Here is a 16521-nt window from a genome sequence, read left to right as displayed (position 1 = left end):
TGTGTATTGTGTATTGGGGTGTAGATGAATGAGTGTTTTGCGTTTGTTTTTGTAATTCTACAGTACTATCAGTTCTGTGACTTGTTCTTCTCCAATCAGCTGAGCATTGAACACCGCAGATCCTTCCTGACCTTCTCCCAAGAGTCTAATCAGTACTACCCAGACCATCTCTCACTGTCTGCCTCCTTCCCTCCATTCCTCATTATTTCCCTAGCCTCACACCACCCACTCTCTTTCCTGTCATTCCTGATGCTCTAGGTTCTGAATTAGAGTGAAACGGCCTGGCAGTGCCAAAAAACAAGAACACAAGTGATGTTTGCAGACACTTTGTCAGCTGTTTATCATTTTTTTTTTTCTTAGCACCAGTGTAAGATTGCAGCATATTTGTGTCTGTTGCCTGCCCTCTCTTACCTAGTGATTTGCCTGCACACTAAAGATTTATGGCTGGTGAAGAGAGATTTCAGGGCCTCGTTACAAATGTTCTGATAGTGTGTCTGCAGGATTTAGTTTATTAGATGCTTAATCCTAAGTATTTTCAGTCCATGCTTGGCCATGCAGTTTCAGTGATGTCTACTAAAACACCCGCCTTGGTAGAATTCCTGTTATGTATTAAAAATATTAAAGAAATGCAAAATAAGTGCAACCTGAGGCTAAGAATACATGAAAAAACACATAAAACAGTCAATAGCTTCTTTCTTTTAAAAGAAGTCTTTGTGATGCTTCTCTAACCACTTCAGGCAAATTAAAAACATTTTGTTCCACCAATCCAGTCAAAACCACAGCTTTAATCTCTCCTTTTACCAACTGCCGATTAACAGAGATTTGATCTCTGAGAGGTGATAGGCTATTACCGACAAATCATCTTTACGAAATGTATCAATGAGATCCAAAGATGGATTCTCAATAAGCTGAAGCACCAATGAAGACATCACAAAGCTTAATGTTAACAACCAACTACACAGGGTTATAAAGTTTGTAACACTCACCTAGCTTCAATATTTCCATAATGTTTGTGTCGGGTCACAGCAGCTACTCCCAGGGGAAAATACGGGCTACCAAAAATATATATGGCTTCCTTGACGCTAAGGAAGGATCCCGGACGAGCACCCAAATTATGTTACACTCCGTGTGGCTCGGAGGATGAAAAGGGCTAAAGATAATTATGACAACCCAATTTTTTTAATTCCCCTGAGACTATAGCTACTATGGATCGCCACAGACAATGGATGTGGCAAAGAGTGGTTCGCTACGTGTATGTAAAATGTAAGTCACATGACATATTTTACTTCCCTTTTAGTAGTTTTAAGCAGATTTGGTTTGGACGTTCAGAATAAATGTACAACTAAATAAAACTGGAATAGGACAGGTGCACAAACGTCAGAAAGACAGAGCAGGGACAAGCAGGGACTCCCCCTCTGCGAGCCAATCGGAACACCAAGATTTTAAAAGGACAGCCGACAGCAAATAAAAATGTGAAGGGGAAAAGGGAACAACAGAGCAACATCCCCAGGCACGTAACAGTTGGGGAGGAATATTTATTTTTTGCTTTCCCTGCTTTCTATTTCATCACATTATATATTTGTAATATTTGCCAGTATAGTGGAATTGTTGATTTGCATTTTTTATTGTTTTATTTTAGTCTCTTGTACTGTTTTGCTTTTGTCGTGATTTTGTTTGGTTTCTCAGATATTACTTTTTATTTTTTACCTAATTAGCTTCTATTATGCACAGTTGGCCTTTGGTGTCACGCTAGCATAACAATAGTTTTAAGTCATACATTGGAGTGTTCGTTCCTCTGCCAGTAATGTGCTCAGTGTTAACTGTGATGTAATTAGACTTTGAGGGTTTAAGGGTGCAGTCCTGACGCTATTATAAGGTCACATACTCAGTCATCCACATTGTGATGAAAATACCACTGTCACAGTATGACATGCCCACTGTATTTATGACACACACAGCATGGTGTCAAACCTACATTTAATATCTCATGCCCTTGTTGATTTCTCTTGAGAATAATATGATTTTTTGCTAAGCATGTTTGATGGTGATACCAAAAAAAGAGGCAATGTTTGGGTGGGTTTTTTATGGCTCAGAGCCTGGGTGATTGGACTAGCATTAGCAATCTTCTGCCTTCACCTTTTAATCATCTTTAAAGTAAGAGGCTCAGACTGGTTACTTTTCTGTTTCTGTATGTCTCCAGATTTGACCGAGGCAATCTTGGCTTCTGTATGTCACCATTTTTGACCATGGTAATCACGGCCTGCATTGACTTAATCTGTAAAATCTGTAATTTTCTCACACGTTTGTCTGTGCTCTCAGAATTGTCTGCATTCATGCCAGGATTTAAAGAATTCCTTGCTAGCGCTGCATGAAAAAAAGCAGGCAGGGATGTGAATAGGGGCATATGAGAGGAATGACAAAGGAATACAGATTAGAGCCTGGCACAGACTGATACTGCAGTTACTGACTCTCTTTGTTTTAGAGGAAGAGGGAGTGAAAGTCGAGGAAAATGATAAGTGAAAGGTTCATGACCTTGCTATGGTTTCATTTGGTACTTGGGGTCAAAGAAACATGGAATAACCCTAAAAATTTACATTTGCAAGGAAGTAATGCTCAACCTTTTTGGTGCACGGATCCGGTCACTTTCCTTATATTCAGTTAAGTCATTTGATGACATTCAGATACAATAACAGCCTTTTCTTTTTCCCAGATCTCTGAGATCTATGTGAGCGGTGAGTCAGGTGACCTCACGGCGAAAGAGAAGCTGCTAATATGGAGTCAACAGGCCACTGAGGGCTACCCCGGTCTACGCTGTACCAATTTCTCCTCCAGCTGGAGCGATGGACGCTTGTTCAACGCTCTTCTGCACAGATACAGGTTCACACACGTTTAAGTATATTGACCAGTTTAAAAGAAAATATGTATATTAGGGGGTAACACTCTATTTTGATGGTCCACTTGAGTATGAGTAGACTATCTGCTTAACGTCTGTTGATATTGCTTCTTCAACTGACTATAAGAAACATCGCAAGTCTACTTGACAGTCTACTTATAATCTAATAAAAATTAGTTGGCATGTAGATGCAATGTAACTTAAATTCACCCAACAGACCTTCAAAATAAAGTTTGACCTATTAGGGCATTGACACTCATGATCTTATGTCATTTTTAGGCCGGACCTAATTGACATGCAAGTGGTTGCGCAACAGAGTAACCGTGAGAACCTTGAACAGGCCTTTGAGATTGCCGAGTCATTAGGGGTGACTCGACTCCTGGATGCTGAAGGTACCATTAATGTCTTTAATGTCCAGTTATCATTCTTCGTACATATGAGAATTATTATTTGCCAATCTCCATTTTATCACCTTATCAATTTTTCAATGCTCTCCCTCCATTAGATGTTGATGTGCCGTCACCAGATGAGAAATCTGTCATCACGTACGTCTCCTCCATCTACGACGCTTTCCCCAAGATCCCAGAGGGTGGAGAAGGCATTGCAGCTCATGTACGATCACTTCAGAGTGCACTCACTGTCTGCTCAATTATGAAAAAAATCATTATCACGATTATATATAATATGTATATATGTATGTATGTATGTATGTGTGTGTGTGTGTGTGTGTGTGTGTGTGTGTGTGTGTGTGTGTGTGTGTGTGTGTGTGTGTGTGTGTGTGTGTGTGTGTGTGTGTGTGTGTATATATTTCATAGATCCTGAAATTTCTAAATTTTCAATACTGAAGCCAAATGGGTTTTATGGGACACCATAAAAACACAATAGAATAAAATATGCAATCAAAGTAAACAGTTTTAAGCATCTTACCAGTACGATTTAAGCTTTATTTTTATTTTAATTATTATTATTAAACATACAAAAGTCTTTCAGGTAAGATTAGTGAGTGATTTTTGTCTTTTATTTGATTAATAATGACAAACACAGTCAGGAATATAGAGCACTGTTTGGATTTATGGTTACACTTGGCTTTTTATTCTCAACTCTTTATTAATTTATTACATAACAAAGAGGATTAGTTTAAATAATGACTAAGCAATGCTTTTTACACATTTTTGCAAGTATTTGACCGTTTAGCATGCACCTTAGATGTTTGATGGCATAATCGTGTATATAAAAAATAATCAAACAGGGAGAGTCTGAAAACCTTTTTGTACAAGGAAACAGTTGTTTCAACTGTTCTTTCACATCTGCAGCTGACCGTCAGAACAGCAGAAACTGTTGCTACTTCACAAACGTCACTTTAGCGCTAGTATTTGAATGATTCTCTAGCATAATGTCTAAAATGATGACAAACAGGTGATTCTGCTCAGATTATAAGGCTGAACCGCATGAAATGCCATCAGTTTTCAGAGATTTCCCAGTTTTTTTTCTGTTGCAATTTGGAGATCATAATAATTAATCCCAAAAAAGCCAGAGCAGAACAAACCCTAGCAGATTACTATGGTATAAATATAGCATTACAAAATACAAAAGAGAGAGATCGACTTAGAATGCCACTTACCTGTGGCCATCTGTACCATCTGCAATGATTTGTTCAGCTGTAGTTTGAAACGTACTCTGAAAAAATGCTGTTTTTTCTCTCTTAAGGACTTATTATGTATTCTGTATTATAATTATTATTATTATTATTATTATGTATTATGTATTATTAACGTCTCTTAAGGACGTTATTATTATACCGTCTTTGCTCTGCTCAGTATGGGCGAATCTCCAAAATGATGAATATTTAAAATAGGCAATATGCTTATAAATAAACTGCATAGTTGCAATCTAAACAACTACAATCTCGTCTGAAAAAAGTCTCAAAAGTACATTATGTTGTCCAACAGCTGCAATGTTTGTCAAACTGTAATTCTCGTGTGGGAGGAGTAATACACAGTGGTGAAGAGGCTGTATGAATGCTGATATTCCTTCATATTTCTCACTGCTAACAGCTAATCAAATTCAAGAACCAGACAGAACTGTTGTATAAATTCATGTTCTATATTTCAAAAGTCATGTTACATGATTTTACTGATTTCCACTTGGAATTAAGCTGATACAAACAAATGGACTGCTGGAAAGGAGGCAGGATATGACGCAATAAATTTTGATCTCAATTCATGTTTTTTGATAATCATTAGAGGCACTTAAATTTGAGTAAGTGCGCAGCCCTACTATCTGCACCTTCTATGCTCATGCCATTTAAACTCTTGGTCTAATATGTGGTTTCTATTGTTCAGGAGGTTGACCAGCGATGGACGGAATACCAGTCTGGCTTTTCTTCTCTGCTGCAGTGGACCAGGCAACACACAACCCTCATGGCCAATAGGAGCTTCCCCCACAATCCTGTGGAACTCAAAGTAAGAATACTTGAAGAAAGGATGAATCGAGACAAGAAAGGCAGTATTTATGAAGAGGATATATATATATATATATACGACCTTGACTGTTTACCAAAAGTCTTATCTTCCCCAGGCACTTTATAATGAATATGTCCACTTCAAAGAGACAGAGATCCCTGCAAAGGAGAGAGAGAAGAGCCACATCGAGCACCTTTACAAGCTCATGGAGGTGAGAGAGATTGCTGGGTAGAAATACAGAGAGAATGGCAGAGAGAGAGAGAGAGAGAGAGAGATTGAGACTGACCTTGATTCTGCAGCTAAATGCAGACGACACTGTTCACAAGAGGCACAGTGAAGCTGTACATTACCAGATTCAGGATAATGTAGAACACAATGCTGCCATGTGGTAGAGGTGGAAAGCTGACGGTGTAAAGTAAACACGCTTGTAGATTATGTTTAAAATGATTGATGTTGTGTTGTTTAGGCGTGGATAGAATTTGGGCGCATTAAGCTTCCTCAAGGGCTACACCCTAATGACCTGGAGGAGGAATGGGGGAAACTGATCCTGGAGATGTTGGAGAGAGAGAAAGCACTGAGGCCTGCTGTGGAGAGGTTAGTGAGTGCATGTCTAGATAACATTAAAGGGTGTAGTTCACACAAAAAAAACCGTCTGCCATTATTTACTAACCTTTGACTTGTTCCAAACCAATCATATTGGTTTTTGGTAACACTTTACATTAGGGGTGCACAGAATATTCGGCCACTGAAAATTTTCAATTTTCGGCCGAAAGATTTTTATCACTGAAACAACATGAGCGAAACAGTATGTTGTGATGACGCAAACAGAAATAGCATGCTGTCTGAAGCAGCATGTTTGCGGTGTGTCTATTCCATCTATTCGTATCCTCTGCACTTCATTGCGACTGTCCTCGATCAGTGTTATGAAGATCATTACTTGGATGCAGAAATAAAGCAGCGCACACTTGAAATGATCCAGACCGGGATGAATGCAGAGATAGAGCAGAGTCAAGAGATAGAGATCAGTGCCCAGTTGCATGAAAGTCCTTAATGGCCTGTTTTCACTGAGTTTCTTAAACTTTATTAGGCTTCCACTGCCAAACAGGTACCAATGGTACAACAACAGACCCTTACAGTCTTCGATATGTTAAAGAGCCCATATTATGGGTTTTTGAAAATTCCCCTCCATGTAGTGTGTAACACAGCTCTAAGTGAAGTGAAGTATCCAGCTAAGGCTTAAATCTGTAAGAATACAGTGTTTAAAACGGTTGATTCATCTATAAAAGAGTCGACTCATAGTGCTTCAAACGAGTCGCCTTGATACCGATTCATTAGGTGTTTCGCCATGACGTACGAACGAAACCAAGTTATTCACGTGCACGCGCAAACCCGGGAGATTTCAAACCTGAGGCCCCTCCCTCTGACGCAGAAACCCAGACACACACACACACACACACACACACCCACACACCCACAAACACACGCACACAAACATGCCGGTCGATTGAAGTCACACTGCAGATGGACATTATCGATTCTCTACCCAGAGATGAAACCTCAGCATTATAACCAAGCAGTTGGAAACTTCTGAAAACTACAGGCTACAAAGAATACTTCATCTGCGTTTGTTAAAGTAAGGATCAGTAAAGAGTAACTTACTAATGGACGTCAGGATGAGTTTCTTCCTCCATTTCTCAAATGTAAGTACGTGCGATTAAAGTTGCCTCGTTGACTCTAGCTTGCAAATGTATTTAGTTGTGATTTGTTACTTGTAACCGCGTGTACTGTATCAGGTTAACTGGCTATATTCTCTTATCGCGTGCAAAGTCACGTTAAAAACGCGACGCGTGCTGTTTGTTTACGGAGCTCCGTGGTAGAGGTCTGCATTCCCGCGGCTGTCCCCGCGCCAGATTTCTGCGGCGCGGGAATAAATTTCCGAATCAATCGCGGGAGCGGTCGGTAACAGGTTTAATTTGGGACGGGAGCGGGCTTTCTAGCAATATCGTGGATATTGCTATGCGAATGAGACAGAGCTTTGCCTGCCTGTGTGTCTGCTTGGCGCTTGTGTGTATGTGTTAGTGCGCGCGTATGAGAGAGAGAGAGAGAGAGAGAGCTCTGTCTGGCTGTCTCTGGACTGTTTAGCTGGGTGATTTTCGGTTATGTTCTCCCCCGCTCTTTAGCGGGATCGGGCGCGGCGGGCAGAAAACGGGGCGGTTCGGGCACCGGGACAAGAAATTCTAAATATAAGCGGGAGCGGTCGGGTTCAGGCTAAAACCTGGCGGGTGCGGGCGGAAGCGGGAGCGTTGTCGTCCAGAGGTGTGTGTGTGTTTGTGTGTGTGTGTGTGTGTGTGTGGCAGCTAAAATCCACGCCTACACTATGGAGCGCGTATGAACTGTGATTACTTTTATATTGCTGATTAGCTATTGGGCATTTCATTCTCTGACTGAAGGCAGTCGACCAATCGTGACAGACTGTCATCGGTCCAATCAGCGCAGATTAGCTTCGCGCTAAGGAGGGGTTTGGGAACAAATGAATCACTGGACGATTCATACCGGAGTCGCTGGGATAATTAGGTAAAAATAAATGCAGATTATAAGACCATGAAAGTGTTTTTTGATGCACTTTGCATGCATATTAGACTGTTGTTGGAGACCCTTACAACCAAGATATGACCCTATTTCATGTATAATATGGGCTCTTTAACAAATTATGGATAAACTACACACAGCATACATTTATTTGGGTACAAATACAACATACAATCTTCGCCAGCACATGTAACCTCTAGTAGAAAGTGACTCTATCATTCCGAGTTCATAATAGTCCAAAAGTTGATGATTATAGTTAAACATGGAAGTTTTGTTAATGTTTTAGGTTGCTGAAAGAATCGTTTGCTCTTTTGTTTCAAAAACAAAAATTTTTATTTTTTTTTCAATTGATCGAACAAGTGTCTTGTAGGTCTAAAACCATTTCAATTTTTTATGTAAAACTACCCAATCAATCTAGCACACATCCAATCACCAACAAATTCATCTGAATTAAACTTTTAGAACAGTCTGTTGCGCATACATTTAGTTATTAAAGAGGTTTTTATGTTGTTACTTAAAAATATACATATATAACTAGAGTCTGCTTGTTTTGACACATTATTTAAAATATGTGGCTACAAAATAACTCATTCGAACTATATATGTAAATCATATTATAATAATTTTTTTCCGATAAGAATTCCTTAGCGTTTAGCCCTGTTTAAGTTTGAAATTTCATTCTTCATGGTCTTAAAAAGGTCTTAAAAAATCTTAAATTTGACTTTGTGAAACCACATAAACCCTGTATAATCCTGCGATCTGTCTTATGTAAAGCATCTTTATTTGGGTGAGAGTGCTCATCCATTGTTGCAATGTGCTAAATAAATATTGTTGTTTTTTTTTGTAATTGATTTATTCTTAGAAACTTTAATATTAATTTATGTAACTGCAAAGCCCTGATTATAATGGGGTTTGTACACAATCATAGTAATAAATGTTATGGTGCTAATAACTGGCATCATTTCTTTCTGTGTTTCGGTTTTCGGCCTTGCTTTCCTCTTTTTTCAGTTTAGGTCAAGAATTTTCATTTCGGTGCATTTCTACTTTACAGAGGTTGTATTAGTTAATGCATTGACTAACATTAACAAACAATGAACAATACATTTATTACAGTATTTATTCATCTTTGATAATGTTAGTCAATGGAAAAAAAGTTGTTCATTGTAAGTTTAACTCACTGTGCATTAACTAATGTTGCATGAATTAGGGTTTTAATGATATATTAATACAATTTGAACTGTGATTACTAAAGGCTGTTTTAGTATTGCTCATTATTAGTTTGTTTAGTAATAAATTTATTAATTAACATTAACTAATAAGACTTCATTGACCGAGTTTTTTTGACCTGTAACCATTGATTTCCATATTATTTGTTTGTTTGTTTTTTTCTACTGTGGATGTCAATGGTTACAGGTTTCCACTATTCTTGAGAATATCCTCTTTTGTGTTCATTAGACCAAAACTTGTCAAACTGGTTTGGAACAAGTCAAGAGTGAGTGATTAAGCAATGACAGAATTTTCTTTTTTGTTTTAACTAACCCTTTAAGGATGCATTTAGAAGTGTAGCTCTTTGAAATGAGTTCCAGTGTTTCATGATCTGTAACTCTGGTCTTCAGGTTGGAGTTACTCCTACAGATGGCCAATAAGATCCAGAACACGGCTTTAGATTGTGAAGAGAAACTCACGTTGGCGAAGAACACTTTGCAGGCTGTAAGTGTTTCTGTGGGTGCTGTCTGATCCATAGCCTAGTGAGCTAAACTAAATTATTGGTTTGTAACATTCTTTATTATCAGAAGTTACACCTATACAGTGCATATGAACTCTAATAGAGTCTGATGTTGGTCATTAAGCTACTTAGCACACTACTAAGTTGAAGTTGAGTTTTTTTTATACAAAATTTGAGCTTGTGCCAATATTTTTATCTGTTATGATAGTCACTGTGTCATCATGAAGTTTTGACATCAAAATACTTGTTAAGTTACGAACAAAATAAAACTGTCAGACTACATGTTGCCCTCCAACCAGTAATTGCTTGCATGAACAACAAATGTGGAGCTACTGTAGATGTGTACTGTATGTACGGAAACACTTAAACAAATAATAGTTACCAACGACTTCAGAAATCACAATAAAAGCAGGACTGTTGTTAACAGCTTCACAAACCTCACCTCCGTTGCATAATTTGACCAAGTGGCATCATCTCTATTATCATTTCTATTTACCTATTGGTCAGCTTCATAGATGTAATGGAATCCAAGCTGGAGGACAGAAATAAAATGATATATGCTAGTCTTTTTGTTGGGACTTGTTGAAGTATTCCTGTCTCAGATGTGGTGTTAGCTGTCCTTCACTATGTTTTATATATTACTACAAATAGATTTACTACAAATCACAACAATATATTTTATAAAACTATTGATTCTTGAGTTCAAACTCCATTTTTTGTTTACAAATCACCCCAACATCCCACGTCAATCTCTGCTAATTAATTTTGGGTTTTAATATTGCATAATCTAAACCTGGCACAAGAATATCCACAACAAATACAATATATTCATATTCAACATATTCAAAGCAAAATTGATGCTTTGATATACAGTACAATCACATTAAGCAGCTCACTTAAATTTGAGACCTACAGTTGAAGTCACAATTATTAGCCCTCCTGAATTTTTAGCCACCCCGTATATTCATTTCCCCAATTTCTATTTAACAGAAAGCACATTTCAACACATTTTCAAACATAATATTTTTAATAACTCATTTCTAATAACTGATTTCCTTTGTCTTTGCAATGATGACAGTACATAATATTTTAATAGATATTTTTCAAGACACTTCTACACAGCTTAAAGTGACATTTAAAGTGACATTTAAAAGTGCCAAATCATTGTATAATGATGGTTTGATCTTTAGGTAATTGAAAATAAATATTGCTTAAAGGGGGCTAATAATATTGACCTTAATATGGTTTTTAAAAAATGTTTTTATTCTAGCTTTTTTTTTAAAACTTTTTGTTTAAGCAATATATTTTTCACAGAACAACCCCTCTTCAACGGTTTACCCCTTAAACACAAGGGGATACATAAAAAAAATAATAATAATGATAAAATAATAATAATAATATTAATAATAATGATATTATTAATAATAATAATAATAATAATAATTAAAGAAAATCAATAAAAAATAATAAAAAATAAAAGGTATTTCCATTATAATTACTTCACAGGAGATACATTTGTTCATCAAGTTACATTGTGTTGCATCGTAGTTACATCCAATTACAGTGATGATAAGGTGAGGTTAAGCAACCTCTAAATATAATTATCTAAATATGTCACAACACATTTCCATCTCTTCAGAAAAATATCAGTCTTCATTTGTAGACATGCAGTCATTTTTTCCATTATAGACCTGTTTAAGTCTCTGAATCCACTGAGCCACCTTTGGAGAATTTTCTTCCATCCAATGTACTGTTATCATTTATTTTTATTTATTTATTTTTTTGCAACCAGTAATAATATCCTTAGGACAAATCTTGTTTCCTTATTAAATATTTCTTTGGGCATTGCTCCCAGTAAGCACATAACTGGATCGAGGGGTATTGCTATATCTAATATCTTATCTATTTCTTCTTTAACATTGTTCCCAAAATTCTTGAATCTTAGGACAGTCCCAAAAATGTGGGTATGATCTCCAATTTTACCACATTTTCTCCAACACAAAGCTACAAATGGTCCTTTTACATATGTAGATATTACAAAAGGAGTATTAAAGTACCTCATTTTTACTTTCCAATCAAATTCTTTCCACAATTGACTATTAACAAATAAGACTTTCTTATGAAAAATAATTATAGGAAATACTTTGAAAAATGTCTTGCTTTTTCAAACATCATTTAGAAAAGATTTGACAAATAAAAATTCAAAGGAAGGCAAATCATTTGACTTCAACTGTACATATATAGAGAAGTTCACTTTTATCTTGTGTCATGCAATTTGATATTTACTCTTCAGAAATGTACTTGATTGGATTGTGTCTTTCCTCAGGACATGTCTCAGCTAGAGAGCGGGCAGCCGGTGCGGTGTGAGAATGAATTGGGGATGTATCTGCAGGATTGCGAGGCTCTGGTCAGACAGCTTCACCTTGACCTGCAGGTCCTCCGAGATGAGAAGTACTACCAAGTTGAGCAGCTGGCTTTCAGGTAAGAGAAAAGTGCAGCCAGTTTGAATCATCCTTGCTGAACAAAATGTGCACATTTATATTTCCATCCAGCAGTTCTAATCCTCATGTTATTTTCCTCTTGTAGGGTGTCATGTCTGCAGGAGGAGCTGGTCTCTTTGCGCCTGCAGTGTGCCAGCGTGTACAGGAAGGGTCATTTCTCTACGGGTGGTTTGCTGGGGGAGCATGTGGGTCAGAGGGGATCTTCAGGGGGTCTGGCTACACTGGGAGCACAGACTCTTTTGGGAGCAGTGGCTGCTGCTGCATCCCTTCTCAGACGGCCCATGTCTCGTGCAGATCTGGTAGCCATGTCCTCCTCTGAGGATGAAGGCAGTCTGCGCTTTATTTATGAGCTGCTGGGATGGGTAGAAGAAACGCAAGATCTGCTGGAGCGAGCTGAGTGGGGTTCTGATCTGCCGTCTGTAGAACAGCATTTGCAGGACCACCATATCATTCACACTGCGGTGGAGGATCTTTTGAATAGCCTCAAAGAGGCTCGAACATATGAGGTAAATTAATTGTTGAATGAAGTCTTTGTATCAAAGGGCCTTTCACACCAATTCTGATGTAGTGCGAGATTCAGGAGATGTGCACACAGAAGTACAACATTGTTGATTTACATTTGAACAGCTCATGATGCATTTATATATTAGTGTCTTGAAATGGATTGGGTTGCAATAAATTCTGCTCCATTCAACATGATGTCAAACATATATAAAAGAACATTGTTTGTAAAGAAATCTATAGTTCCCCTATGAATAATTATTTATAGCCAAGTTAATTTAAATATTAGTTGTTGATCACTGTTGTAAAATAAAATTATCATTATTATTATTATTATTATTATTATAATTCATTCATTTTCTTGTCGGCCTAGTCCCTTTATTAATCCAGGGTCGCCACAGTGGAATGAACCGCCAACTTATCCAGCAAGTTTTTACGCAGCGGATGCCCTTTCAGCCCATCTCTGGGAAAATTATTATTGTTATTATTATTATTATTATTATTATTATTATCATCTGTAGTAGTACAGATAGTTTTTATTTTACAGTACAATAGCAAACGTGTTAGAGTGTGCTGCCTGACAAATTCTTGTCGTCAATCCCAGTTGTAAGAGCAACAAATAATAATTTGACCTCTAGTTGATCATTTGGAAAAGTGGCAGAAGATTGTCAGGCCCAATCATCACAACTACTGCAGAAGACCTGTTGGAACCAGCATGAACCCAAGATTCTCACAGAAATCTGTCAAGTTTGGTGAAGGAAAGATGATAGTTTGGAGTTACATTCAGTATGGGGGCGTGCAGCAGATCTGCAGCCTGATGTATCAAGACATCTCTGCTGCCCATTACATTACAAACCATAGGAGAGAGCAAATTCTTCAGCAGGATAGTGCTCCTCATACTTCAGCCTCCACATTAAAGTTCCTGAAAGCAAAGAAACTCAAGGTGCTCCAGCATTGGCCAGCCCAGTCACCAGTTATGAACATTATTGAGCAAGTCTGGGGTAAGATGAAGGAGCAGGTACTGAAGATGGATCCAAAGAATCTTGATGAACTCTGGGACGCTTTCTTTGTGATTCCAGATGACTTTATTATGAAGTTATTAGAGTCATTGCAGAGATGCAGTTGTCCAAGCTCATGGGAGTCACACACAATATTAATTCTTTTCCCACTGCAGCATGACTTTATATACTATACTGTACATTATTTCTGTTGATTTAACTTTGATTTGACTTAAGATAATAAATGATCAACTAGAGGTCAAGTTATTATTTTGTCAGGTAGTGTATTTATTTATCTTATAAATTAAAAAAATAAATGTAAATAATTGAATTAAAAATAAATAGTAAAATGATAATATAATTCTGTATTTCACTACTATTAACGTTATTAATACTGTTTGTTTTATTATACTGCGTTCATTACACTGTGGCATAATAATAACTTTTATCAAGACTGATTTTGCATGCTATATTGTTCAACAGTAAGGCCAGCATTTTATTTGTGCTTATACATTTTTAGCTGTAGAAACTTTGTGTTTAAAATAAATGTATGCCTTGTACATCCTCAGTTGCACATACAAACAAAATAGTCGGTCTCTCTGTGGTCAGTTAAACTGTCTCCAAACTCAGTCCTGGAGGGCTGGTGTCCTGGAGAGTTTAGCTCCAACCCTTATCAAACACACATGACCCAGCTAATCAAGCTCTTTCTAGGTATACTAGACTTCCAGACAGGTTTGTTGGAGGAAGTTGGAGCTAAACTATGCAGGACACCGGCCCTCCAGGACTGAGTCTGGTTTCAGAGCAAGTGTGTGGTTTGAGAGCATGAAAGCTTCTGATTTTTGGTGAATCCATAGAAAATCACTGTTTATTTTAAAACTTGCCACTTGTGCAATCAACCTAGCATTTCACAACTGGTGTGAAAGTGGCTTGCAAGATCTAATGTAATACACACTGCACACTTTTGCAGAATCATTAACACATTTCTTCATATTTTCTCTCCCCCAGTCAAGGGTCTCACCCAATTTACGTAGCAGTTACTCTGAAACTCTGTCCAAGTTGGAGAACCAGTATTGCAAACTGCTGGTGAGTTCATTTATTTATTATTTTTGCTTTATCTTTATGCTAAGCAGGCATATGTGCATGCATTTAAGTTCATTATACTCTGCATTATGCATATTACTCTCCTCTAATCTCATCAGGGTGTGACGGAGTGTGTCCTTACAAAAGCAGATCCAGAAAGCTTGTGTGTGACATACATAAGAGCATAACATCTGCTCTTGACATATCCAACACCCACTCATGTCTCCATAATTTAAGCAAATCAGTCGTCAATAAAAGCATGCAATTGTTCAAAAGACTTATGAGGGCAGATCTTCAAGGGTGCTCACTGCGGGGAAAGCTCCAGATTGAGCAGTCGCCCGCGTCATATGGCCGGTGTTATAAATGCGGTTTTGTGTTGTCGCAGGAACATTCGTCATGGCGACTGCGTTGCCTGGAGAGCCTTCGAGCTTTTGTGTCCCACTGCACCGAGGAGCTGATCTGGCTCAATGAGAGGGAGGAGGAGGAGCTGGCCTTCGACTGGAGCGACAGCAACACCAACATGGCTGCCAAAAGAGAGCAATATGCTGTAAGACTTCATCTATAGAACCATAGTCATCAGTAGTCATCGTACTACATCTGGCAGATAACGTTCCTTACAGATTAAATGCCCATTTAAACCAACAATGCTAGAACAATCCTCACCAGTGCACCGTTAACACTTTATTTAAAACGCTCCTTGTTTTCAGCTTCTTCTTTGAATGCTTGAGCTCTTTAAAGCAGGATGAAGTCTAGTAGTAGTAGTAGTAGTTGTTGTTGTAGTTGAAGAAATAGTAGTTCTAGTAGTTGGAATAGTAGTAGTAGTTATTGTTGTTGTTGAAGTTGTAGTTGTAGTAGTAGTAGTAGTTGTGGTAGTAGTTGTTGTAGTATAAGTAGTAATTGTAGTAGTTGTAGAAATTGTAGTTGAAGTAGTAGTTGTTGTAGTAGTAGTTGTAGTTGAAGTAGTAGTTGTAGTAGTAGTTGCAGTATTGTTGTAGTAGTAGTAATTGTAGTTCTAGTAGTTGTTGTTGCTGAAGTTGTAGTAGTTGTTGTAGTATAAGTAGTAATTAATTGTAGTAGTAGTTGTAGTAATTGTTGTAGTTGAAGTAGTAGTAGTTGTAGTAGTTGTTGTAGTAATTGTACTAATACTAGTTGTAGTTGTGGTAGTAGTAGCTGTAGTTGTTGTTGTAGTAATTGTAGTAATAGTCGTAGTTGTTGTTGTAGTAGTAGTAGTAATAGTAGTTCTAGTAGTTGTTGTTGTAGTAGTAGTTGCAGTATTAGTTGTTGTAGTAGTAGTAATTGTAGTTCTAGTAGTTGTTGTTGTTGCTGAAGTTGTAGTAGTTGTTGTAGTATTAGTAGTAATTAATTGTAGTAGCAGTTGTTGTTGTAGTAATTGTTGTAGTTGAAGTAGCTGTAGTAGTAGGAGTTGTAGTAGTTGTTGTTGTAGTAATTGTACTAATAGTAGTTGAAGTAGTTGTTGTTGTAGTAATTATAGTAATAGTCGTAGTTGTAGTAGTGGAAGTTGTAGTAGTAGTAGTTGTAGATGAAGTAGTTGTTGTAGTAGTTGTAGCTGAAGTAGTTGTAGTAGTAGTTGCAGTATTAGTTGTAGTAGTAGTAGTAAAAGTAGTAATAGTAGTTCTAGTAGTAGTTGTTGTTGTTGTTGTTGAAGTTGTAGTTGTGGTGGTAGTAGTTGTTTTAGTATTAGTAGTAATTGTAGTAGTTATTGTAGTATTAGTTGTAGTAATTGTAGTAGTAGTAGTTGTAGTAGTAGTTG

At 37.5% G+C, this 16521-nt stretch overlaps 1 protein-coding gene across 41 annotated transcripts in view; it reads left to right on the top strand.

Annotated features, from left to right (window-relative positions):
• macf1a (microtubule actin crosslinking factor 1a) overlaps nucleotides 1–16521 on the top strand; it is a 311815-nt gene that overhangs the window by 154447 nt on the left and 140847 nt on the right. For all 41 annotated transcript variants that reach the window (XM_073931813.1, XM_068215319.2, XM_068215321.2 and 38 more), the window contains 11 exons: nucleotides 2711–2877; nucleotides 3173–3285; nucleotides 3399–3505; nucleotides 5236–5355; nucleotides 5471–5566; nucleotides 5822–5949; nucleotides 9561–9654; nucleotides 11997–12151; nucleotides 12257–12677; nucleotides 14676–14753; nucleotides 15136–15297. In XM_073931813.1, coding sequence (XP_073787914.1) covers nucleotides 2711–2877; nucleotides 3173–3285; nucleotides 3399–3505; nucleotides 5236–5355; nucleotides 5471–5566; nucleotides 5822–5949; nucleotides 9561–9654; nucleotides 11997–12151; nucleotides 12257–12677; nucleotides 14676–14753; nucleotides 15136–15297 — 1641 coding nt within the window. The remainder of the gene's footprint in view (nucleotides 1–2710; nucleotides 2878–3172; nucleotides 3286–3398; nucleotides 3506–5235; nucleotides 5356–5470; nucleotides 5567–5821; nucleotides 5950–9560; nucleotides 9655–11996; nucleotides 12152–12256; nucleotides 12678–14675; nucleotides 14754–15135; nucleotides 15298–16521) is intronic.

The sequence above is a fragment of the Danio rerio genome, chromosome 19 (assembly GCF_049306965.1).
Source record: "Danio rerio strain Tuebingen ecotype United States chromosome 19, GRCz12tu, whole genome shotgun sequence".
In the NCBI taxonomy this organism is placed as follows: Eukaryota; Metazoa; Chordata; class Actinopteri; order Cypriniformes; family Danionidae; genus Danio; species Danio rerio.
This window is presented reverse-complemented; position numbering and strand designations above follow the sequence as displayed.